The sequence below is a fragment of the Pteropus medius genome, unplaced genomic scaffold (assembly GCF_902729225.1).
Source record: "Pteropus medius unplaced genomic scaffold, Ma_sr-lr_union100, whole genome shotgun sequence".
In the NCBI taxonomy this organism is placed as follows: Eukaryota; Metazoa; Chordata; class Mammalia; order Chiroptera; family Pteropodidae; genus Pteropus; species Pteropus medius.
This window is the reverse complement of record NW_024352787.1, coordinates 27,125,160-27,149,960: the sequence shown is the minus strand read 5'-3', so window position 1 is coordinate 27,149,960 and position 24,801 is coordinate 27,125,160. Positions and strand designations below refer to the sequence as shown.

At 50.1% G+C, this 24,801-nt stretch overlaps 2 protein-coding genes and 1 non-coding gene across 9 annotated transcripts in view; 2 read left to right on the top strand and 1 right to left on the bottom strand.

The window, feature by feature from the left end:
* Positions 1–10: 10 nt before the first annotated feature.
* On the top strand, positions 11–10,645 carry BUD23 (BUD23 rRNA methyltransferase and ribosome maturation factor). 3 transcript variants are annotated; one of them, XR_005649991.1, is made up of 13 exons: positions 11–144; positions 246–283; positions 1,467–1,562; positions 1,654–1,736; positions 1,825–1,921; positions 3,878–3,974; positions 5,031–5,081; positions 5,802–5,887; positions 6,090–6,135; positions 6,292–6,350; positions 8,080–8,137; positions 10,120–10,209; positions 10,359–10,645. XR_005649991.1 is itself a non-coding variant. In XM_039849472.1 (12 exons), exons 1-12 carry the CDS (start codon positions 97–99, stop codon positions 10,411–10,413), a joined length of 846 nt encoding a protein of 281 aa, XP_039705406.1. In that variant the 5' UTR covers positions 11–96; the 3' UTR covers positions 10,414–10,601. The 3 variants fall into 3 exon arrangements, 2 of the variants coding, with proteins under 2 accessions (XP_039705406.1, XP_039705407.1); XM_039849472.1 differs by lacking the exon at positions 8,080–8,137 and having other exon boundaries at positions 10,359–10,601; XM_039849473.1 differs by lacking the exons at positions 11–144; positions 8,080–8,137 and having other exon boundaries at positions 246–327.
* Positions 9,556–9,688, top strand: LOC120592083 (small Cajal body-specific RNA 20). Its single transcript, XR_005650043.1, has one exon.
* Positions 10,646–11,564: 919 nt separating the features above from the next.
* The window catches only part of STX1A (syntaxin 1A), a 16,790-nt gene continuing 3,553 nt past the window's right edge, over positions 11,565–24,801 (bottom strand). Inside the window, exons 2-10 of one of the 5 annotated variants that reach the window (XM_039849475.1) lie at positions 20,166–20,243; positions 19,707–19,806; positions 17,079–17,153; positions 16,247–16,320; positions 16,041–16,149; positions 15,871–15,944; positions 14,955–15,092; positions 13,276–13,386; positions 11,565–11,973 (exon numbers count right to left, since the gene is read on the bottom strand). In XM_039849475.1, coding sequence (XP_039705409.1) covers positions 11,749–11,973; positions 13,276–13,386; positions 14,955–15,092; positions 15,871–15,944; positions 16,041–16,149; positions 16,247–16,320; positions 17,079–17,153; positions 19,707–19,806; positions 20,166–20,243 — 984 coding nt within the window. In that variant the 3' untranslated portion in view covers positions 11,565–11,748. The other 4 variants (XR_005649992.1, XM_039849476.1, XR_005649993.1 and 1 more) reach the window with 4 other exon arrangements.

Sequence of the window (24,801 nt, the reverse complement as noted above, 5' to 3'; positions counted from 1 at the left end):
GTAGAGCATGCGTATTACGAAGAAGGCGCGGGGCCGATGACATAAAAGCCTGGCTCTGGGAGCGGCCCGCGCTAGTTGTGTAGCTCAGGCGTGAGGATGGCGTGTCGTCGACGCAGACCAGAGCTCCGCGGACCCCCAGAGCTGGTGAGGCCCGTGGCTCACGGGCACCGCCCCTCCTCCTTTTTTAGGGTTTCTGCGTTTTGATTTCTCCCCCAACTACCATCTTCTCTTTCTTTTTCTCTCAGCATTACGACAAGAGTGAAGCCCGGAAATACACGCGCAAGTAAGGGAGCTTGTATGTTGCGCGGCGTCGGCGGTCGGGAACCGGCAAGTTTCCCTGATATGGGGCATTGCTTGGAAAGCACGCAGAATTTGAGGGGAGGGTGGAGGTAGGGACTTGGGTTGATCTCATTTTTTATACTGGCAAAGTCAACTTTAGTTAAATCTCCGAACCGTTTGAGCCTCAAGTTACCTCGGCATTAAAATGGAGGAGCGAAGGTACTTTCTTCAGGTTGTTTGCAAAGTTTAATGTGACAACTTGTATCAAGCATGTGATAAAATAGGCAATGGGTACGTTTGAGGGATTAGTGCTATTGTGGGGAGGGAAATAACATTCATAGAATGCTTCTTTTGTGTTCCTATCTATATTGTCTCATTAAATCCTCGTGATAATTGTTGATGTAGTATATGAATTTCACAGAGAGTAGTTATTTATTATATAAAGTCGCATAATAGGTGAAGGCTAGAGCAGAAACTTCCAGACCTATTCTTTCTGAAACACTACCCTGTTGAAAATTCTCCAGATACTTTGGAAAGCCAGATCTATTATAGGCATATTCTGTTCAATATAGTAACCAGTAGCTATCAACCATTTCTTGAAACATGTCTAGTTTGAATTATGTAGGTTGAAAATGTAAAATATTTTATTAATCATTTTTTACGTCAATTATGTATTGAAACATTGAGGTAATTTGAGTGCATTGGGTTAACTAAAGTATATTAGATAACATTGGGTTGGGTTAACTATTACAGTTAATTTACATATTTAATTTCATTTTAATTGGCTACTAGAAAGTCATGTGTAGCTTGCATTATATTCCTCATGGACAGCACTGCTATAGATTTTTGTTGTGCTTTGTTGATGCTAATATGAGAGTAATTCTCCCAAGAAACATGTTCTTAATACAACAACAAAGCCTGATAGATTTGAAAATTCCAAATGGTTGGTCATTAGCTAAGTGATTTGTTCTTTTCACGTTAGCTTTGCACCTGGTACAGTTATAATTTGTGTCACAACAAATAACATGTTGATGTATTATGTGGACATAATAGTTTTACATAGTTTTAGTTGAGTTTGTTGACCAGGGAAGAGAATCTTGTTCCTTTTTCTCTTTCTTTGGCTTTTTTTGGTCTGCGTGTGGTTTTGCCCGAACTTTTATTACTCGCTTGTGTTTCTGCCATCATAGCTCTCGGATGATTGATATCCAGACCAAGATGGCTGGGCGAGCGTTGGAGCTCCTTTATCTGCCTGAGGATCAGCCCTGTTACCTGTTGGATATTGGGTGAGATCCTAGGGCTCAGTTTAGATTGTTCAGGTGTTGGGGCATCTTTGTTACTCACACTGTCGAGTTCCTATTTGATCGTATCTTCCAGTTGCGGTACAGGGCTGAGTGGAGATTACCTCTCGGATGAGGGGCACTATTGGGTGGGCATTGACATCAGCCCTGCCATGCTGGGTAAGTACATCCTATTTAACAGTGAGATGTAGTATAGAGCCGCTCTATATATTGTTTGTTTCCCTCACAACACTCTTCTCCAATGTAGATGCAGCCTTGGACCGAGATACAGAGGGAGACCTGCTTCTAGGGGACATGGGACAGGGCATCCCTTTTAAACCAGGCTCCTTTGATGGATGTATCAGGTAAGAATCTTCATGTTCTGTTTTTAGCCCTGTAGGCCAGTGTTTCCCATACCTGGCTGTGCAGCAGAGTCATAGGGGATACTTAATAGTATCCCATGGGGTTTTTAGATTTATAAGGTCAGAGTAAGGCCCCAAAACATGTATTTTTTGTTTGTTTGTATTTCAAAACATCCTGTGATTATCTTGCACTGCCAAGTTCAGGAACCATTGGTATAGATTCTCTCTGCTTTGAGTATGTGTGGTAGGGGAGGAGTGGTCTTCTGAGCCACTAGGAGCCATCTTGTGAGCCCCAGCAGCCATTTTGTTGCATTTAGGAAGAATTCTGTAGTGGAGAGTGGCAGAAACTGGAGTCCTTTCTTGGGCAACAGGGTCAAGTTTTGAGTGTGCGCATGGTACTTTGGTAACAAATCTTAGACCTTTGAAGCTACTGTTAGAAACATGAAATTCTTTGTTTCCTGTGGTAAGTTCTGTTCAGTATTTTGTGTAGTGTTTTGTCTCTAGAGTGGAGGTACAGAATAGGAGAAGAGGAAACCATAGTTTAATCATTATCTGGGGGAGACCTGTGATTTTAGATTGAGCTGTAGGGATTCAGAGTAGGGATCTGAGAGAGTAGAAATTGAATTTGAAGGTTTATTCTAGAGTAAGGGATTAATTTACATCTGGGAACAAGATTGGAGAAAGAAGACATTTCAAGTATAGCAATTGGTTTTTAGTAACGATTCGATGAGATGTTCTAGGCTGCAGAAAACCAAAGGCCAATGGTATGATCTGTATGTTTTAGTAGTAAATGGTCATTTTTATTTTTTAAGCAAGATGGTATGGCTACCTTTTTTTTTTTTTAAACATTTGTTATATGTAACATATTTTACAAGGTGCTATGAATTTTGTGTAAATACAGTCCCTATTTTTAAGATTCTCCATGGTTTATTAGATACTGTTAAACATGGATAGATTAAACAGGCTGAGTGCGGGGTGTGCACTAGGAAGTCATGGGACGCATCGGAGTTGTGAAGAAAAGCAAGAAAGCACAAGAAAGCTTTGAAAAAGGAAGAGGGGCCTTAAAAGCTGGGAGGAATTTGGATAGTCAGGAGAGGGTGCCTTGAGTGAAGGAGTAGTGTGAGCAAAAGTCATGAAAGTGGTTGAAGAAAGGAGTCTCATTTATAGAAACAAATGAGAGATTTCATGGAAGTTGAGATTGTGTGGGGTTGGGTCCTAAAAGACTTTTTACACTATCCTAAGAAGTTTGGGCTTTATTCAGTAGTTGACAAGCTGGGGAGTGACAAGATCAGATTTGTGTTTTAGGAAGGTTATTTATCAGTAGAGAGAAGAGATAAGTTATCTTGTTATAGAAACAATTGAGACAGTATAAATTCTGGCTTTGGAGAGTGGTAGATGGAAGTAAAAGCTGGGAGAGGCAGTGGAACAAACCACTGGGGTTTGGAGTTCTGTGGATGTGTGCACATAGCACTGAGGAAGTGAATGTAAGAAAGGAGGACATAGTAGCTGCTCAAGGTTTTAAATTTGAAGATTGTGGAGACACTTAAACCAATTGAAGGGACTGATTTCAGAGGAGAGTGAACACATGGCTTTGTGTAAAAACTGTAAAGCATGTTTCCCTTGATTTGGAGGAAAGGAATGAAGGTGTGGGTGGCAGAGAGTGCCTTGATGTGGCGAGTAACTTTGAACTTGAGATGCATTTAGAAACACGTTGAGAAGCTGTTCCTTTGGACTGACTGCAAGGAAGTTAATGCTGACCTTTTGTATGCCTTGTTTGGTCCAGTGTTGTAGAATAGTGACCTGGAATGGACCAGCATATGCCAAGAAAGGGAGCGATGGGCAGAAGGGTTTTACCTGGAGATCAAGGATATATGCTGTTTGAGTCCTGAAGGGGCAGGGGTGAGCAATGTTGCTGGTCCCTTTCCTGACTGGGTTACTTTTTTTTTTTTTTTTATATAGCATTTCTGCTGTGCAGTGGCTCTGTAATGCTAACAAGAAATCTGACATCCCTGCCAAGCGCCTGTACCGCTTTTTTTCTTCTCTTTATTCTGTGCTGGTGAGTATGAGATCTTCCAATCTGGGCTGGCTGCCTGTCTCTCCCTTGCCCTGTGGGTAGAGCGATGAAGTAGAAGCATCCCATGGCAAGGCCATTCATATTGAATTGCATATGGTAGTGGGACCTTACTGTGGTTGCTTCTGTCCAGGACCTCAGCCCAAACAGAAAGCTCAGTAGGCTGATACGTAGAAGATGCCGATGTCAGAATCTGAGATAGATTATAATTCCTGGGTCCCTTATGCTGAAATTTTCATCAGAAGTTGGTTTGGAGATATAGGCTCCACAGTAAGGAATGAGACATTGTGTCCAGGCCACACAGAGCACACCTTCTAGAGTGCCCATGTCTCATCACTTCCTCCCACTGCTGATGCTCAGATGGGGAGCAAGGTGGTTACCACCAAGAGAGCCTTTATTAACTTTATTAACTGGTGGTATTGATTTCTATTTTTTACCAGGATTAGTTGATAGTTTGAGATTCTAAGTTCTAAAAATGAGTTCTTCAATTTTTTTTTTTTGAAAGATCCAGGTGTTTCTTGGTCTCGTTCTCCCCACCTTACCCCTAGCTTTCTTAGGGTAGGTTGTTCCTGCAGATGGCTGGCTGGTCCTGTGCATTATGTGGTGTGGTTTCTCTCCTGTTCATGCATTGGGGTTAATCCCAAAGTTCTGAGGGCCTTTGTGTTTGCCTCTCTGTTGAGACGTATTTCCTATATAGGTTTAAATAATCAGCTCTCCACTATATTCAGGTCTCTGCTTAAGCATTCCTCTGAGAATGGCCGTCTTTGAACCAAAAGTAAACAGTCTTCAGTCATTCACCATTCTTTGTCCTAATGTACTTATTTTTTTGGCACTTAATCACTACTGTAAATTAGCTGCTTTCCCCACGACTGAAGTTCAGAAGGCTATCTTTTTTGTTCACAGCTGTAGACCCATCCCTAAGAACAGTTTCTTGCATACAATGGGAACTCAGTAAACACTTAGTGAATAAGGAAGGGAGGATTATCTGGGTCCTGACCCCATGGGATATTTGTAAGATAGCGATGTTTCTGTTTCTTGTAGGTCCGTGGAGCCCGTGCTGTTCTGCAGCTGTACCCTGAGAACTCAGAGCAGGTGAGCCTCTTGGCTACTGGAGATGCAGGGAAGGGGAAGGGATCCAGAACAGGTAAACTCCTGCTGTTGGGAAGTGACAGAACAAGGAAATTTATGCTGGTTGGTGAGGAAATGAGGGAATTAGTACCTGAGAGTGGTCCCTGTGGCCCCTGAAGGCATGTTTTATAACCTAATGTCCTAAAGAGGAATGATGGTGTCTGCAGAAACAGTAGGGTGTTTTTCTTCTCTTGACAGATAAGATGGTATCACAGGTAATGTTGTTAGGATGTTAGTAATATTACTGATTACTGGGGATGAGGATATCAGTAGTTGTCTGTTCTGTGGAGTGTAATGCCATAGGAAGGAGGAGTGAGGTATGAGGAGGTAGGAGGTAGACTCTGAAAGACGGGTGAGCTGTTCCTGACTAATGCAATGAATGAGTCTGCTTCCCAATTGGTGGCGATTCATTTCCTGATATTTGAGTGGGGAGATGGGTCCCTGGACTAAAAAAATGAGAATTGCTTGTTCTGTATTCTTCCAAGGGAGGTGTATGCTGCATCTCGCCTGCACTTTTCTCTGTGTGGCTTTTGGGGACTCAGAATTGGGAAGTCTGATAAAGAAGACCTTTAGTTCTCCTAGGCAGAGTCCATCATGGGACTAGACTGGCTTCTTTAGGGGACTGAGGGGGAGCACCCTGCTCCCCCATCCTCCCTGCGTGACTCACCGCTGTTCTCTCCGCAGTTGGAGCTGATCACAACCCAGGCCATCAAGGCTGGCTTCACTGGTGGTGTGGTGGTGGACTACCCCAACAGTGCCAAAGCAAAGAAGTGAGTGCTTGGGGGCCAGTGTGCTGCCTATGATGTTGGAGAGAGGGTGGTGGTGTTGACAGAGTAGTGTTGGATTGGGTCCCCAGGATGCATGTAGGAGGCCCTGACTTTCTGCACCTGTTTATGGAAGGGAGGGTGAGGACTTGCCTTGCCTTGCAAGGCTTTGTGAGTCCAGCCCTCACCTTGCACTTTCTTGTTTCAGGTTTTACCTCTGTTTGTTTTCTGGACCATCAACCTTTCTGCCAAAGGTGAGGGACCCTGATTTGCAGCCCCATGTCTTTTGGGTTCCCGTCTTGTGGGGCTGAGCCTAGTACCAGTTGGAAGGGCTCAGGCCTTCTGGGGTATGTATGGTAGGTGGGTTAAGAGATCTCCAGAGTGATCTAAGAGCACTTTGGTTCCTGCAGGGCCTGAACGAAATTGATGAAGAGGAAGAGGCCAGGGAATCTACATTCACAAATGAGAGGTAAAGCAATTGTTCAGCCCTGCTTAAGGTGCAGGGGGTTGTTGCTGCTGAGTTTACTAGACATGGCAGAGGAAAGTGGAGGTGGCAAGACTACTCCATTTCTCTCTGTTTTCACCAAGTCTCGGGTTCATATGTAGTGGTAACATCAAGGTGGTAATGGAACCAGGGAACCCCTTGAGACTGTATCTGTTCTGCCTGTCCTTCCCTGAGGCTGCCTCTTCCACCCCTGTCTGGAGCCCATCCTCTCTTGGCTCCTTTGGCTCTTTCTTTCCTTTATCTCTATTTTCCTGGGCCATTCCCATAAGCATACAAGTGTGCTGCACAATTTCTCCCATTTTCAAAAAGATCCTCACTTAACCCCATAACAACTCCTAGCTACCACCCTGTTTATCTTCTTTCCTATCAGAAAACTCCTACTTGCTTCTTCTTGCTTCCTCCCCTACCATTCTCTCAGTCCTCTTTCTTGGCTCATGCTTACTCATTTCAAATTGCTTTTGCCAAGGCCACCACCACCCTTTTGTGCCAAATCTATGGTCATTTCTCAGTCTTTTTTTTCCTACTCTGTCCTTAACTTGCGTTCTCAGTAGGCTCAGCTGATACAGCCAATAACTCGCTTAAGACTTTCCTCACTTGGCTTCCCACTATCTTGGTTTTCTCTTAGCCTCACTGTTCCTTCTCAGTCCACTCTGCTGGCCCCCTCCTCTAGAGCACTCTGGGGTCCAGCCTGGACCCCTTCTCTCTCCGTGCTGCCTTAAATACCAACTATTGGTTCTTAACTCCCAGATTTATATCCTTGGTCTCAATCCTACCTCTGATTTCCAAACTGCCCTCTAAGTATCCATACCTGAAATTCCCACAGATGTCTTGAGCAAAACTGAGCTCTTGGTTTTTACCCCTAAACTGCTTTTCTCCATTCTTTACCATTCTCAATCATTCCTGTCTTCCTTACATCTCATATCCAGTCAGTCCATCGGCAAGTCCTGCACCCTTCACTTCAGTGTATGTACCACTTCCAACCCTTTCCTCATTCCCACCTTGTCTTAAGTCACCACCATTCTTTCCTATATTACTGAAAGCTGCCTCTCTTGTCTCCTTGCTTTTAGTCTTTGCTTCTCTCCATTTTCTTTTCTGCGCTGCAGCAAGACTGATTCTTTCCTTTTTCTTTGATTTTTTTAAAAAAATATCTTGCCATGTTCCTGTTTATTCTTTATTTTCTTTGACATCTTTAACTACTGTGAATCGTGTATTTGTTTACTTGGTTATTTGTATCCCCAACTAGAATGAAAACTTGGTGGGAACTGGTTTTATATTCCTGACATCAGAAGAGTATCTTGTTAGTGAAAGGTATTCAATGTTTGTTGAATAAATAATTGTTTATAAGATAGTGAAGGAGGAGGTTTTCTCTTAGTTCTAATGGATATGAATGGAAGGTCTCGGGACTTTGAAGACTTTTTTAAGAGGAAAAATGGGCAGAGAATGAATGAGTTTGGAAGGCCCACCAGTAGTGAAAATCATGAGTGTTCCTCATATCCACTACAGTATCATGGTGTCTGACCACTTGACCCTCAGTAGTCATCTCTCTTAGCTTCCTTAGCCTATTCCTCATGGAGACTTAGGGACTCTTCTAGATGTTTCCTGTTGTGAGACACCCATCAGTTGCTCCCAGTGAGTGGTCCCATCTCCTACTTCACGGAAGTACATGTTGTTTAACTCCCTCCATCCATCTTAGGATCCCTCTTGTCCTCACACCGGTGTCTACAGACGACATGTCCTAACTGTAAACTTGGGTAAGTTGTGTGACCTGAGCATCCATTTCTCATCTATTTAAACAGTGGTGATAATGTCATCCACTTGGGAAGTGTGTTGAGCGCATGTTTGTATAGGACTCAGCACAGACCTTGTCTTCCTCAGTTCTGCAGGCTCTTACTATTCAAGTCTTCAGATTTGGGGAGGGGAGGATCATTGAGCTTCTCCGATAACTATCACTTCCATCAGATTACATTCAGGCCACTTAAATAGTTGAATCGAAAAGTTTTTTAAACCTTTACCTAGTTTATCTCTAATCTACATTTCTTTCTGCATTAATTTTGTTTCACCTGTGCATTTTTTAATTCTTGCCACCCAGCCTACACCCAGCCTCTCCTAAACCACTCTCTTAAAAGGCTCAGTCCACCTCTGGCATTTGCCATTGCTGACCACCACTTCTTTTCTGGCACTTGTGGTCTCTTCTGGGCCACACCATCTTCACTTGCTCCCTTTTATTTCCCTTGATGACTCTTTTCCATTGTTCCTTCTGTGGCTCACATCCTGCTCCGTTTACTATACCGTACAGCTTGTCATTTTTATAGACTCATGGGGATTAGTCGTGCATACCTAGATCCTAGTTTGTAGCTGCTTCCTGCTTCACCCTTGGCCCCCTAGTTGTGGACCCTCTTAAGTTTCCTTCATGAACCACTGCCCCTCAATACCCTAAAGTCTAGACCATGTTGTGTCATTCCTTTGGTATAAAATGTCACCGATTACCCACTGTTTACTGAAGGGAGGGCACACTTCACCAGTGTTTACACCTCTGTGAACTGGCCCAGCCAAGTGAGATTGTGAGATTTTTTTTTTTAATGATTCTGACTTGTTAGAACAGATTAGAAATAGTAGCAGAAAGGGTTTGTCATGCAGTCCGGCTTCTACTGGTCCTCAGCAGGGAGGAAATTTGCAGGAGATGAATTACTCAATCCTTCACAGACCCTCAGACTCTCACTTGGACGCTTCCCCTTCTCATACCTGTGACTCAGGCACACAGGACTCTTCTGTTCCCTGACCTTTTCATTTTTTTCAGTGTCTCATTTTCACATATTGCTTGTTCTCTGGAATGCTGCCTCCATCATCTGCCTGTAGAGAGACCAGCTTATCTCGTGGCACTCTCGTTTTCCACACTCTGCTTTTCCTTTCCCATCACTCCCTTAGCAGCTCCTGGGCCTCTTTCCACAAACTTTGCCGATTGTAGATGGTCTGCTACAGCCCAGCCACGTGCTGTTCAAGGGCAAGCTGGTTCATAGCCATTGTAGAACATCTATTGGCTATGCGTGCAGCTGCTCAGGAAATGGTCACTCAAATGGAAAGCAGCCCTGTGTGGTGTTATGCTGGAAACAGTTTGATCTTAACTGCCAGGTGGGGATGTGGTTTGGGAGCCCAGGCTTCCCGTTCTCAGTGCCTCTCTCCCATGGGGCTGTGCGGGGGTCTCTTTTCTCCTCAGCCAGGGCTGGAGGCCAAGATCAGTCCTTGAGGATTATTGTCAGGGCTGCCATGAGCTGGGCAGTCCTGTTTTCCTACCTCAGACATTCGTAGTTGCTGGGAGCCCCTACTTGATGGGTATGCTGACCCTACAACCAGACTAGGGGCTTAAGTGACAGCAGTGGGCCTGGGGCTTCTGGCTTTCCATGGATACTGCTAAGTTCTTAAGAGCCAACCCTGGCCTAGGTTACCCCAAAAGTAGCCTTGTCCCCTTTCTGTTAGCCCCATAGGCAGGATGTATGCAGACCCAATAAGTGGTCGCCTACCGCAAAGATGCCTGTGAGTGGGGCTCACACCTCCTGCCTTCCTATTAAAACTGCTTTGACCCCAGTGGACGTTATCAGGATGAAGGTGTGCAGAAGCAGGACTTACGTTGTAGAATGGCATCAGAGGGAAGCTCACCATTTTTCCCTGCCTGGATTGACTTGGGTGCCAGCCAGGCCCTCCCATCCATCAGCTCACTTCTGTTTCTCCTGCACAGGGTCCCATACAAGATTGCAAGGCGGGGGGTGGTGAAGAAGAGCCGTGAGTGGGTACTGGAGAAGAAAGATCGCTGCAGACGTCAGGGCAAGTGAGTACTTGGGCTGGGGACAGGCTACTGGGGTGGGGGTTCTGTCTGTGCCACTAAAGGCTCACCAAGGCTCACCTGCATTTGAAGGAGTCCCAGGAGTTCTTTGTTTTTTCTGACTCTTCTTCCTATTTGTTATTTTCTCACCACAGGGAAGTCAGACCTGACACTCAGTACACTGGACGCAATCGCAAGCCCCGCTTCTAAGCAGTTAGCTGCATCCAGTGGGACAGCTTGGGGTCCACACATTGTGAGCTGTGCCATTCAGCCAAGGCAGTTGCCTCTGGAAAGTTTTCTATATTGAAGTGCCTACTTCATTAGCTGACAAAATTGTTTTAGAAAAGTTTTAAAAAGTTCTAAGTGTTTTCATTAAACGAAGTTCTGAGAGCATCTTATTTTGTTCTAAAAGCAATAAACCACTTTTTGTGGAACTCTGATATTTTCCAGCTCTGATCCTAAACACATTTCTAAGTTCCTGTGTTGGTGCGGGTTACTACTTGATTGCACAGATATGAATTAGATTTAAAAAACTTAAATGTATGAAAGTACTTTTTTAACCTATAAGGAACCTAGGTAGATTGCTTTAATTTAGGGTTTCTTAAAACACTAGGCAAAGTTGGGAAGGATGGGCAGGGTGAAATGTATCTGTGGTACCTGTTGGCCTGAGGCCTCTGCCCAGTGTCTGGTTTCCCTCTGGTCTGAAGGCATTGTCCAGCCCAGTGGTCTGGGTTGACTTTTATCTCTGAGCTGCATTGGCAGTTGCCGACTAACCCAGCACTTGCTTGTCTTGGCCTGTCTTCTGTCTGATCACTAGTGGTCAGAAGGCAGGCCCTGCCAACACTGGGGGGGTGGTGTGGGGAACTGTCTAGCACAGGGATTCCCAACCCCTGGGGCCGTGTGGCCTGTTAGGAACTGGGCCACACAGCAGGAGGTGAGGGATAGGCCAGCAAGCAAAGTTTCATCTATACATGCAGCCACTCCCCAGGTCTAGCATTACCACCTCAGTTCCACCTCAGATCATCAGGCATTACATTCTCATAGGAGCACCAGTCCCTGGTGCCAAAAAGGTTGGGGACCACTGGTCTAGTAGACTGATAAGATGTACTAGGGCCCTCTGGGTACTTGCAACTTCTGAGAAAGTCTGAGATCTGAACCCACTGTATAGAACAGACATCAGGATTTGATCAGGAGTTGAGACATTCAGGCTGTGGTGGAAGGGCCAGAGGGGTCTGGAAGTTGAAGGCTGAAAGAGGAGATTAGAATCCTTTGCCTCTGAACCCCTTCCCCTTAGTGCTAAACACATTCACCCTCAAGTTCTAAGGCCATGACATTGTAAGAAACTTAGAACGGAGGCATAGTACAGATACAAATGTTTAATCTACATAAAAATTTCACAAAATGGGCAGCTGGTTGTACCGAGACCTTTGGTGAAGGGGTCAAGGAGGGAAAGGAAGTCGCTGTTAAAGGCAATACGGACAGTGGTCACAGTCACTGGGCAGGAGCAAAGCTGAGGGAAGGTGGGCTTGGACATGGCCCCATCCCCTATCGCATGCACTTGCATGCACACTCCTTGCCTATCAACAAGGAAGAGGGGTCTTGAAATGGTGATACATTTGACTTGAGAAGCCCCAGGATGGTGGGGAGGGAGGTACTCCCTCCCTGGCTGGCTGCTGAATACTGCATCCAAGACACCTGACACTCGTGGCACATCAATGTGAAACAGCAAGGGCAGGATGTGATTGCAGGCCTGAAGTGGCATCTGACTTGCTGGAGCACAAGAGAGCAGGGACCAAACATGCAACACAATGGCTTGAGGACCCCACTAAGGCCTGCTGGGGAGAATGGCTGGCCCAGGCTGCAGGCTTGACCTGACTGGGGCCTGCTCTGCCTCCGTAGCTCCAAGGGTGGCTGAAGACCAGGTACTAGTCAGCCTCTCTTCCAGAATGTTAACCTGGAGTCAGGCACAGCCCAAAGGGATTGCTCCTGGGACTGTAGGAATGTGGGAAGGGAGGTTGAGGCAGCTGAAGACCTGTTGGACTCCGTCCCTAGGTAGGGGAGGGAGCCTGGTCTTGACATGGCCAGGAGCCACTTGGCCACGGTACCCTGAGCCTCCCTGGCAGTGATCAGCTATTAGAGGCTTAGAGCTGGGCTGTCTCTCAGGGCTATCCTTCCCCTAACCTGAAAAGCAGCACCATGTGGCCAGCTGGTCCCTACCCCTCAGGGGGCTGGGCTTAGGGGGACAGCTGGAGAGAACAGGGCAGATGGGTGGGTCAATAGGAGGCAAAGTTGGAGTACAAAGAGCCTTGATTCCCAGAGAGGGTAGACCACAGGTCAAGAGTGGAATTACTGAAAGCAGGGGAAGGGAAGCATGGCTATCTTGGGCAGCCCTGCTTGGGAAGGGTGAGGTGGCCAGGGCCCTGGTTTGTCCCTTGCTGACCCATCCTCATCCTGCTGGCTTTTTCCCAGCCTAGCTCCCCTGTCTCTTCTGTACAGACGCACACTGTTACAAAGATCATGCACACAATGGCTCAGGGCAGGGTGGGTATGGAGGTTCCCATGGCAGTGAAAGGAGCATTATGGAGTGAGAAGGTGGGGGCTCCAAGCCAGAGGATGGCAGCAGCCAAGGGGGCCTCCTCAGGGTGGACCATCCAGAGTGGAGTGGCAGGTAAGGTGATTTCTATCCAAAAATGCCTCCAAAGATGGAGGCAATGACAATGCCCAGGATCACACAGCAGATGATGATCATGATCTTCTTCTGCACCAGAGAAGCAGGAAAGAAAGGCCTCAGTGTGGGAGTGGCTGGAGCTGGGAGGGAGACTGGGCCTCTGGGCAGAGCTTTGAGGGGCTTGGGCTGTTGGAGAGGGGCTGGAGAGGGGTGCGAATGGGAAGGGAAGGTGATGGCCTGAAACTGGTTTGGGGTGGTTGTTATAATGAGGCACTGAAGGCCTGGGAGACTTGGGTGAGGCTGTGCTCAGCACAGAGGTGGGACAGAGGCAGAGTGGGGAGAGATCTGTAACCACTCAGGTGGGTGGGGTGGGGGTAAGTTTGGGTAGAGTTAGGGATTCTTACCCGGCGTGCCTTGCTTTGGTACTTGACTGCCTTCTTGGTGTCAGACACAGCCCTCTCCACATAGTCCACTGAGTGCTCCACATTGTACTCGATCCTGTCAATCATTTCCCCCTGCAGAGCCAGGGGCGCCCGAGTTCCAGATGGCCCCGCTTAGGGTCAGGATGGGCTTTGGGAAGGACTTCGGGAAAGCATCCTGAGGTCAGAACAAAGTGGGGTGTGAGGAGGATGGGGTACAGTTTCTCATCTATGCCAGGCATTCTGGGCAGCTCCCGCCTCACCCCATAGAGCAGCCATCTTGGGAGGGAACTGGCCATGCAGTCTCAGCCAAGGGTGTGGGGATCATGCAGAGAATGCTCAGCTGGGACCCTGACCATTGGTGCCAGACAGAAGACAGTGCTGGGCAGATGAAGGCAGGGACAGATGAAGGAGTGGGCTAGAGTCGGCCATAGCTCATAGGTGACCATGGTGAGCCCCTCATTCCATCCTCCTCAGGCATGATGGTTCTGTCCAGCTCTCTTCTGTCTTCGACCTTAAGACCCTACCTGCCCAGCTCCACAGCACTCTTGGGCACTGCAGTCTGGTCCCATGCAGCCTGCAGAGGCCACTCCGACCATGACACTGCCCAAGACTCCCAGCAGTGGCATGCTGACAACTGACAGCTCTAAGTACACTGCTCCCATGGGTGTCCATGTCACCATAGTCTTTCACTCGATAGCAGCAATGGCCTTTTCATGGCCTCTGTGCTTCCCAACTCGGGTCATGCCACTCTTATACTTCAGACCCTCCAATCTAGAAAAGACTCCAGGTGCCTAATACCTGCCAAGGCCCCAGTCTACCTCATCTCCAACTGCCTCTCCTTTCTCCACCATCAGCATAGACCTCCTTTCTCCTCCTCAAATAAGGACCATGATATTATTGGTCCCTCTGCCTGGGCCAACTCTTCACTTTTCCCCTGAGACGTTTCCAGAGCTCAAACACCACTCCCTCAGGCCTTCCCTAAATATTCCATCCAAAGTGGCCACCTCAGTGACTATCACAGTAGTACTCCAAGTATGGCTCTTAGACTAGGAGCATCAGCATCACCCTTGAGCATGTTAGAAATGCTAATTCATGGGCTCCCACCCCAACCTACTAATCTCTGGGAATGGGGATCCGAACAGGGAAATTTACAAGAAAACAAGTCCTCCAAGTGATTCTTGGGCACTTTCAAGTTTGAGAACTGCCGCTCTATCACAATGCCACCTTCTAATATCTCCTGAGCACCTTGCACAACTGGAGAATATTCCAGTTGTCTTTACTTATGTTGCCCTTTCACCCAACAGACATTAGCTCCAGGAAGCAGGCCTTTAACTGTCCTGGTCACTGCTATACTTCCAGCTCCTAGGAAATGACCAACCACAGTGCCCACATGACAAGACAGCTGTGGATGAGTCAGGACAAGGTGGGCTGGGCCATGCAGGGCCTGAGTCCTGGAGGGCCAAGCAAAGCCATGCATTGCCTAGAGAGGGTCCTTCAAGGTGGGTGAGTCCCTGGGGGCAGTTTTAACAGGTGGTTAATTACCTGAAGACTCGGTCCCTCCCAGGTAGGGCAGCATGTCGGGCAGAAATGGTTGGGGTTAGTGCAGCCCTGGGTGTTGCTGTGGGCTGGTGGTGGGGAGCAGTAGGGCCCTGGGCACTCACCTGGCTCTCCACAAGCATGGCCATGTCCATGAACATGTCGTGCAGTTCACGGATGCTGTTCTCCAGCTTGATGATCTCACTGTGCCGCGTCTCAATTTCACTCAGGGCCTGCTTCGAGATACTGGAGTCCATGATGATCTAGGAGATGGGAGCAGTGGGCTGGGACCCAGGCGCCTCGAGGGGCCGGGGGTGGGGACCAGGACAGCAAGAGGCCAAATGCGAACACAGCTGGCATGGGCAGTGGCCTGAGTAGAATGTTCCTCCTCAGCCACAGCCCTCCCTCCCCTTTCTGTTCGGCTCTTACTAGCTATTACCTAACTTCTCTGAGACTCGATTTCCTACCTATAACACTGCCTACCTGTACTTGGTAACTGCTAAGTAGTACTTATTACCAGCATTGTACAGAACCCAAGAGACTGCCCAGAGGATCCAGGCCTTGAACTGCCTTTCTCCCATCCCTTCTTCTCCTGTTCTTCCTGCACTGAATGTAGCTGCTTGTCCCCTCTCTCCTCCTGGAACTCATGTCCTTAAACTGCCTCCCCACTTGTGTACCATCTACTTCAGGAAGTCCCTTGCATGACAGAGCACAGAGCTTCACTTGAATGTAGGGACAGCCAAGGGTACTGTGTCCTCCAGGAGGGGAAAAAGGTCCTGAGGATGGTGGGAGGAGGCCCTAGCCAGTGGAAATGGGTAGGGGTAGCAAGGAAGTGGACCCAACTGGGAGAAACCAGGAGACCTTTGCCACTAACATTTATATGACCTCGACCTGGTCTCTCTCCCTCTTTGGGATCTGGCCTTCTCTAAAACCTGCTTCACTAGGAAGCTGTGTCCAAAACGGTCCAGATCAAGCATTTAGCTCATACACTAGGGTCATGGTATGAGGGCACCCTGTGGGAGGGGTGGTGTCCACACTCACTCCAGAGGCAAAGATGGCCGGGTTCCCACTCTCCAGCATGTCTTCCAGCTCCTCACTGGTTGTGGTCCTGCCAGCTGCAAGCAGGGGTCACACTGAGCACAGCCCTCCCCAGGGAGTTCAGCAGGGGCCTGGCTCTGACCCTCAGCCCCACCTCCACCCCCTCAGCTTACTGATCTCCAGCTGCCTCTGGATGCGGCCCTTGCAGCGCTCCCGATAGTCAGACTGTGTCGCGTTGTACTCAGACATGACCTCCACAAACTTCCGGGACAGCGTAGAGTGCTGGGGATCCGAGATAGGGGTGCAGGTGTCAGGCCCAGCCCCACAGGGTCCCAGAGCCTCAGACACCAGCTGCCTGCCCCAGAGTCCCAGCCCACACCTGCGTCTTCCGGATCCTTAGGTCAGCAGATGAGCGATTCAGGCCTTCTTCCTGCTCAATGCTTTGCTCGATGCCTAGGGGAATAGATGGCTGCTAAGCCATAATCTGCCTCCATTCACCACTGACCCCCAACCCACACACCCAGGATCTGGCTCAGGACCCTCCCACTAGGGGACTTGTGTGGCCTGTGAGGTCACACCAGAAACAGCAAGAGGGAAAGCCAGGCACTGATGGAAGAGGGGCAACAAGGGCTTTTCCAAGCATGATGCATGTATAGGTGTGTGCACATACGCACACCTACTTGTGAGGCCTCAGGCACACACCAAGCTGTGTGCATGTGAGCATGTGCTATATGCTAGGCCTGGTGGCTCAAGCCCACCTGGTCTCTCTCCTGCTCAGAAAGGCCGTATACCCAACAAGGTGCCATGCCCTGAGTGGTGAGGGCCAGGGGCTGCAACATGTGGGGCAAGTGGCTCCTAGGTCTGCATTCTGGATGTGTATGTCTCTGCTCACAAAGCACATGCGGGTTTCTGTCTGGGACCGAGCAGTTCTGGCCACTCCTCTAACCCTCTTTAGGTAAAGTGGGGGACAGTGCCCAGAGTAGAGCACTCCCCAAGATGAAGCCTCAGGCATCTGTCCCAAGGCCCAGCCCAAAGCCTGGCACAAATAGGCCTGCCAAGTAGCTGCTGAGTGAATGGCAAATGATGGCAGTCTCATAAAGGAAAGCAAGATCCAATGTACCCCCTCAGAGCTGGTGAAACCCCGTGAGCTACATGGAGGAAGCAGGCCTCTGGTGCCTCCCACTCTAGACAAGACTAGAGCCCAGACTCACTCTTCAACTTGGAGCGCACTTTGTTTGCTGTCTTCTTTATGTCAGACATGAGCTCCTCCAGCTCCTCCTTCGTCTCTGGGGAAGCAGAAGGGTAGGGGTTGATACCCTGGATTCCCCAATGCTGATATTGAGGCCCATTGATGGGGTGCTCTGGGAAGACCCTGCGTCGTGGGTCTCCCTTCTTCCCTGGCTAAGGCTCTGCCTGCCCCTCCAATCCTGGGCCAGGGCCATACCAGCTGCAGCTTCACACCCTCTTGTATCGCCTTCCAAGGAGCCTCCCTTTTTCTTTCACTGGCTTCCCCACCCCCTGCAGATAACAGATGGGTCTAAATTTAAGGCAGAAATAATTGTAGAGCAGCTGGTGATGCTAGAGTTGGCACTGGGGAGCATTTACTTGATACTTGCTTGAGTCGAAGGTGGGGGGTGCAGGCTCACCTAGCATTACCTGGTGGTAAGCATCCAGCCAGTGGGCTGACAGGGCCAGGGGCCATGGAGACGGAAGCCAGTCTCCACGTCAAGCACCCTGGGTGGGGCAGACCTTTATCTACTCATAAAGCCCTTTTCCCCAGGTGCTGAGCTCAGTGGATGCCAACTACTAAGTGCCCAGTGGGTGGATGAGGGCAGGAGGCACCTGGCCTGAGTGAGAGCTGATAGAGAAGAGCTTCAAAGAGGTGGGCCCCCTGGAGTACAGTTGGCCCTGGAGGTAGCAGGCAGCTGGGCCTATGAGAGGGTGAAGCTGGACCTTGTTCCAACTAGAACTATCTCCCTGAAGCTTGCAGAGGCTATGGGGGTGCTTAGCTTGCCCCATTCCCTGTGCGGGGTTACCTGGCAAAGTGGAGCAATATGGCTGTTTCCCTCTGGGGTGCTTGGTGGAGCAATGGGCCCCAGCCTCAGGGCAGCCCCCAGGACTCCACCCTCTGGAGAAAACACAACTGAGCTCCTGGCTGCAACCTTTCTCATCTGCCCTCTGCTTGCCTCCAGTGCTGGGGCTGCTTCTGTAGGGGACTGGGGAGGGGTGTTTACAGTAGACGATCAGGTGGGGCCACTCCCAAGTGAGGTGGAGTGGAGGGCTTCAAGGGGTGGAGGAGAATGCCTCATTTGTATGAACAAAGGAAAACTTGGTTACCAGCTGCTCTGACGTCTCACCCTTTTTAGTTCAGACTCAAAATAGCCCAGCCGGATGGCAGCCCCCAGAGGAGGCAGAGCAAGCCTCAGCCCAGGAAAGCCCCCCACTTACTGCCATCTTTCCCTGTGATTCCTCCTTAACTCTGCTCATCTCTGCCCTAGAAGCGTTACCTTTACTCAGCCCACACCAGTGAGCTCCTGACTGCTCCGCTCACAGGTGGCAATTCTGAACTGGTCACTACTGACTATATGACATGGGGAGAAGTGCTGAAGGTGGCACAAAGAAGCTGAGGGGAGAAGCTAGGCAGCTCTGCTGCCCCATGCCACCCCACCTTCCAGCAGGTAAGAGGCTCTTTATAGTTCCTGCCCTGCAGTCACCTTCCTTCTCACCAGGAGTTACCCACTGAGGACACACACTGACCCAGATATAGATGGGCACACAGACAAACCATGTCACGTGTTGCCATTCCAGACAAGCCTCTGGGAAGAGGAGTGAAGCATGATGACTGCACTGGATGTATGCCCCGCTTGGGGTGGTCCCCTTCTTTCTACCCCTTCCTCGGACAGTTACTCTGGCTCCCAGCTGACTCATTTTGCCTTATAAGAGCCCGGCTCTGAGCGGTTGGTGTGGCATTGGCCTCGGGTTCAAACACACTTTGGGGGTGTGAAGAGATTTTTTCCTGGATGCTTGAGGATGCCTATGGGCCTGGGAGTGAGGGGCCATAGACAGGGAGGTAGTGCTAGAGATGATACTGAAAGGAAGTCCTAGGTGCTGTGGGTGGCAGGCTGTGAGCTCCGGGCCCTGTCACTGCCTCCCTGGGGCTGAGGGTAAGCCCCCTCCAAGGGAGGGGACCTCGGGCCTGCATGTTGTCACTGTGACACATAACACCTCAGCAGGAATTGTGACAGCCAGGTCAGGGAGACCTGCCTGGGGACAGAGTGGAATGTAGACACCCACGGGCTCCTTGTGCAGATGGAGCCCTGAGAATGTCCGGCTCCGGGGAACCAGTGGCCAGGTGTCAGGGCTGCCAGCTCTTTCCAGAAGCTCTGCCTGCTTGGACGGCTTGCCCTCCTACATCACTGATGCCTGAGAGCTGCCATCTGCTCCCCAGGAAGCTGAGGAAAGGGAGGGCCTGGGCTGAGAGACCTCCTATTCATCAGAGGCAGCTCCCTCCCAGAACCCTAGGGCTCTAGCTAGCCCAGTGGCCTTAGAAAAAAGCCAGCTTACCAGGGGAAGGAGGGCAGGCTGACCCTGCCCAGGCCTCAGGAGGGCTACCCCTCCCATCATGCTTTCAGAAGATGTGGGTCCAGAGGGCGATACTGGGCATTGAACCCCACCACCCTGGGCCTAGGGCAGCTGTGTTTCCTAAGGTTCCCATGGAGCCTTCTCCAACCTGGCCAGGCCCAGGTGCCCCTCAGCTAACAGCAATGAAAGGTGCCACTCTCAGGCAGCAGCACCTTCCTGGAGGCCTCGAAACGTGCCCCTTACACCTACATACTCACTCTCATCAGGGTTGGGGGAGGCCAGGATGGCACTGTGCTTCCGCTTCACCTCCTCCACATTCTCCGAGATCTTGTCAATGAAGCTGCGGATTTCCTCCACCTGTAGACCGAAGTAGGATGGTCAGGAGAAAATCCAGGGACAGGGCTTCCTGGGCCCATGGCTTGCTCAGAGTGGCACCAGAGGTCAGGCTTTGGGCTAGGCTGGGCCAAGTGGTAATGGTGGGAGTGGCTGCTCCAAGTTCATTCTAGACTGCGGTGGTGAGAAGTGGGCCAGTCCAATCCCACACTTTGTTCCCCTTTGATCTGCAGTCTATCCAACCTCAAAATAGGTTAATTGGTGCCCAAGGGCTGCTGAGCCAGGCACAGGTGTGTAAGAACCCTGAGCCTGGCTCAGAAGTGAGACATGGTCACCCAAGGCCTGCCAGTGTATGGGGAGATATGAAGTGTGCTGGCTCCCACCTGTTCAAAGAACTCATCCATGAAGCGGTCTCGGTCCACAGTAACAGTGACATCATCATCATCATCGCTGTCCTTGGCCTGCAGAGGTATGCACACATGAGCGGACCTGTGGTAGGACCACTGAGTCCCACAGGACCTGAGACCCCAAACTGCCTAGCCTCCATATATAGCAGGCTCACAGGCTGCAGCTCCAGGGCCCTGACCATTCCCTCTGTCTTTTTGGCAGGAATAAGGCCTGGCTGTGCCCTCAGCTCCCAGCCACAGTGAGACCTGGAAGATCCCTGGTGACCCAGCATAAGGAGAGAGGCCTTGCCTTTTAAGTTGGTAATGGGGCTTAGTCTCCATCTCCATCCAGGGACTCTTTTCTCTGCCCAGCTGCCTGCCCCTTCCCCCAAAGGACCGTGGTCTTCCTTGTACCTCCTCCACTCTAGGGTGCCACCTGGGAGGCCCTGCCACTGGCTGGGCAAGAAAACCTCAGGGCTTGGTCCCCTGGCCAATGAACCCAATTTACAGACCTTGCCTGAGATAGGCCATCTGGAGGCCAAGATCGTGTCCCCTCTAGGCCAGGAGTTCCCAAGCTCCCTTTCTTGGAAGGGCCCCACAGCATCCCAGACAAGCTGAGAGAGACTGCCTGTGCAGGGCTCTGCCAGGTGCCGGCTTTGCCCACTCCGCCTTCTCAGGAACCTCTCTCCTGGTCAGTCTTGACATAGGACATTGACTCCCTTTCTTTTCTGGCCCAGAGCTGGGCCCAGTAGGCACAAGAGGCCAGTCATGTTGCCACTTGGCTTGGAGCCTGCCTAAGCTTCAGCCACAGGTATAGGCCATACAAAAGCCACCTGCATCATGGAGTGGGGGTAATTATACCTCTGACTTCCCTGCATGCTGGCCATGTTCATTACTGTCCACCCAACACCTTGACTCAGCCAGGGTCAGCCCACTTTGCTGGCAAGGTCAGCGTCCCTCTCCAGAGTTAAAGCCAGGGCAGGACCATCACCCCTTAGACTGGAGTTCTTAGGTTCAGTCACACTTCTTCACTTCTCAATGCCCTATGGGGAGAAGGCACTAGCTGGCTGGGCACTGGCTCTCATCTCCATGCTCTTTCACATCAAGGACCAGGATGGAGGCAGGTGGAGGTTGAGGTGATGGGAAAGCTGAGGGACTAACATAGACACTGACTGGCTGAGGGACTTATCTGTGGGTGTGCTTGCTCTACAAAATGGGGACAGTGAACATCTGGCTACAGGGAGGGCTGAGGAAGGGTGGGGAAGCATAGCATGTTCTTTAAAGGGCTGTGCCCCTAGGGCTCTAGGGAGTCCCACCACTCCACCAAAGTAGGGTTTGGCTAGAAACTTTATGGAGATGGCTCTGAGGGGCCCCTCTCATCAAGAGATCACACCTCCTCCCCCAGCAGCTAAAATAAATGCTGGTTCCCACAAGTGCCTGTGGCTGCTACCAGGTGGTACCCCTTCCACCACCAAGCCCACCTATAGACACAGGGAATCTAGAGCCATTCCCACACTTTTAGACCATGCCTAGGAACTGAGGAGCACTCCCTAGGGAAACTGAGGCAGAGTGCAGCCTGGAGGAGCCCAGTTCCCCTTCCTTGGCAGCCTGACAGGTTGGCAAGTGCCCCAGGAGCTCCTGCCATTCAGCGCCCTGCCCTTTCTGTCCTTCTGGTGCTCAGAAACAGGAGTGGGCTTGCAGAAGGAGGTGGCGAATTTTCCAGCTCCCTTCCCAGAAAGAACAGTGATCAGCTAGGGCCAAAGACAAGGGCACCTGAATCACCAGAGACGAGAGTCATTGCAAGAGACCCTTGGGATCTGAGTTGGTGACCTTCTTTGGGTCTCAGCTTGCCCATCTGTAAAACAAGGTCATATCTTATCCAGGTGTCCAGCCAGCTCTGACCTGCTACCTTCACAGCCACCCCAGAGGGCTGAAGGCTGGACTCGGGTAGTTCTTCTAACAAAAGGTTGACATGAGAGATGCCCATGTCCTCCTCCTGGCTCTCCATCTATGAAGGTAGAGCTAAAGAAAAGGACACCTGGGGCCAGGGTCTGACTGGGGCACCCAGGTTGGGGCACTCAGAATGGCCTCAAAGCCAATTAGAGGGTTTAGGGCCTAACCTCACCGCTTTGGTCAAACTATCATGCCTCCATGCAAAACCTTGAGGGGATGCTCCAAGGGAACCCTTTCTTACCAAGTTCTACTTCTTCCGTCTTCGGACTTTTCACCCCACCCTCCTCTTTACCTCTCCGCCCCAGCCTGAAATCTGATCCTGGCACACCCCACCTTTAATGGGCTCCCTGCCCCTACGATCCATCTACTGTCCTCTCTGCTTTCCCCATGCAGTTCCTTTTGCCCGAGATGCTGATTCCATAACACTGATAACGCTCTTCATCCTTAGATGCCACTTCCTTCTGGAAGCCTTCCCCAGCTCCTTGGGGCAAGGCTTCTGGAAGGAGGCTTCCTCTCACACCCTATTCACATCCCTACTGGATCCACAGCCACAGACTCTCAGGCCCTAAGGTGTCACCTTAGCCACAGCTTCCAGCCTCAGTTTGCATGCTTCTTGTGATGGTGAGCTCACTAGCTTTCCCAGGCAGCTCTGCCATCTCAGGCAGCCCCCATTGTTGGAAAATCATTCCCTTTCCTGTAGTTTGGCCCCAGGCCATAAAGAACCTGTTGATGCTCTCTCCCCTGGGCTGGCTTTGCCAGAGATCTGAAGTTAGCAGACACATCCTCCCTGGATTTTTCTCAAATTGACCATTCCATCCCCTTCAGATCCTTCCTGGGTCCCTTAAATTGTAGTGCCTACCCCAGACTTGTTCAGTTTGGCCTGTCTTCCCCTGTAGTACAGGATACAAACTAAATCTGCTGCTGACTGTGGTCTGAGTAGTGCCAAAGAGCTGACCCATCCCCTCCTTCTTTCTACATATTCTGCCTCTTTAATGCAGCCAGAGATCACATAAGGGATCCTATAGCACTTCCTGCCAAGGAAAACCCCAAGTCCTTTTCCACGAGATGGTTAAATTCTGGGTCAAGTGAAGGAACTTTTTTGTTTCATTTCTGATCCTTGTTCTAGTTTGTTAAAAGCTGATAGCTCATGACTCTACTGTCTCCTGCATCCTCATCCACAGCTAGGCCAGAGTCCTGTGGCACCTTTCTAGAGATGTCCTCCAGATTAACTCAGACCCCTCATCAGTTCTCATTGGACACTGAATAAATGACATGAATGTAGGATGCCAGCCTCCCTACCTCCCATGCCCGCAACCCAGACACACTCCTGACCAAAAAGGAACTTGGAACTAGTGTCTTTCTAATATCCTGGGCTGGCCAGGTTGGACACCGTGCACATGCACAAAGTGGGTACCCCAATACCTGCTGAATGATTAGGGCCCCTTGGGAATCCACCAACCCTCTCTGAGTGGCAGTCACATCTCTGAAAAGAGAGATGGAGGGACTGGAGTTGGGGACTTGGGAGGCTTCCAAATGGAGGTGGCAGCTGGAGCCATGGGACAATTATAAGCTTGAAGGTTCAAACGTTTTTCTGGATCAACCCACCCAGACACCATTTGGGCACCTGGCCTGCCACCTGGCCAAAACTAGGCTCCACCTCTTTCTCCTGAAACCCCTCCCCTGAACTCCCCTGCTCAGACCCCCTCATCCCCAAGGGCCCCTCAAGTCAGAAGCCAGAAGGCATCTTCCTCTCCCTCTCACATCCAACCAACATCTGATTTGTCCTGGTGTTTTCTGTTCATCCTTCAGTGGTTCTCAAGCCTGGTCTAGCAACGGCATCCCTTGGGAGGATATGAAGAAAACAGCTCCCAGGGTCCTACCCCAGAGAAATCAAACCAGAATTTATGGGGGTGGAGGTGGTGAGGCTAAGTTAATAACCTCCTAGGATTGAGACCTGCTGGTCTGGTGTCACTCCTCTCTGACCGGCTGGCTGTCTCAGCTCCAGCTTCACCACCTCTGGCCTGAGCAACCATGAATAAAGGCCAAGAGACGTGGGAAAGGGTGCTGTCCCCACAACAGCAACCTTCAGTAACAGAAGATCCTGCTAGAACCAGCTAGAACCACTAGCACAAAGCCCTAAGCTTCCCCTAGTGGAAGCCAGGCAGCCCTGGTGGTCTCTCCTAGCAGAGGCTCTAGGATTCCAGGATAACTTCCTGGAAACAAGAGTTTGATTCCTCCAAGAGGCTCAGAGGCCAGGCAGCCTCCAGGCCTGTCCCCAGGGATGGCAGCAGGCCAGCCAGCAGGGTTGATTCATTTCTGCTGAGCAGGAATTGCTGTTGTCTGCCTTATGGGCTATTTTTTTCCCTTCTTTTTAATGACTAATCAAAGTCAATATCACTAGAGAGGCCCAGAGCTGAGTCAGGGGTGTGTGAGAGGCCAAGTGGGTCTCCAGGAAAGAGGGCTCTCCAGTATGATCCCTTCACCTTCTCACCATCCTTTGTACTCCCTCCTCCAACAAATTCCTGCTCTGAACAAGGTCTGCCTCTTAGCAGAGCCCCAGAGCAGCTCCGGGTGGCAACTTCAGGTAGTGAAAAAGGGCTGAGCTCTGCCCCTAGATGTTATGTGACCTTGGATAAACCCCTAGCACTTTCTGGACCTGTTTTCCAACTTGTAAGCTAAG

Excerpts from the sequence above, each read along its gene's own strand:
- BUD23 (XM_039849472.1), top strand. The coding sequence starts at position 97 with ATGGCGTGTCGTCGACGCAGACCAGAGCTCCGCGGACCCCCAGAGCTG. Across the intron at positions 3,975-5,030 it reads CTTCTCTTTATTCTGTGCTG|GTCCGTGGAGCCCGTGCTGT; the intron begins GTGAGTATGAGA and ends TGTTTCTTGTAG. Across the intron at positions 5,888-6,089 it reads AACAGTGCCAAAGCAAAGAA|GTTTTACCTCTGTTTGTTTT; the intron begins GTGAGTGCTTGG and ends TTCTTGTTTCAG.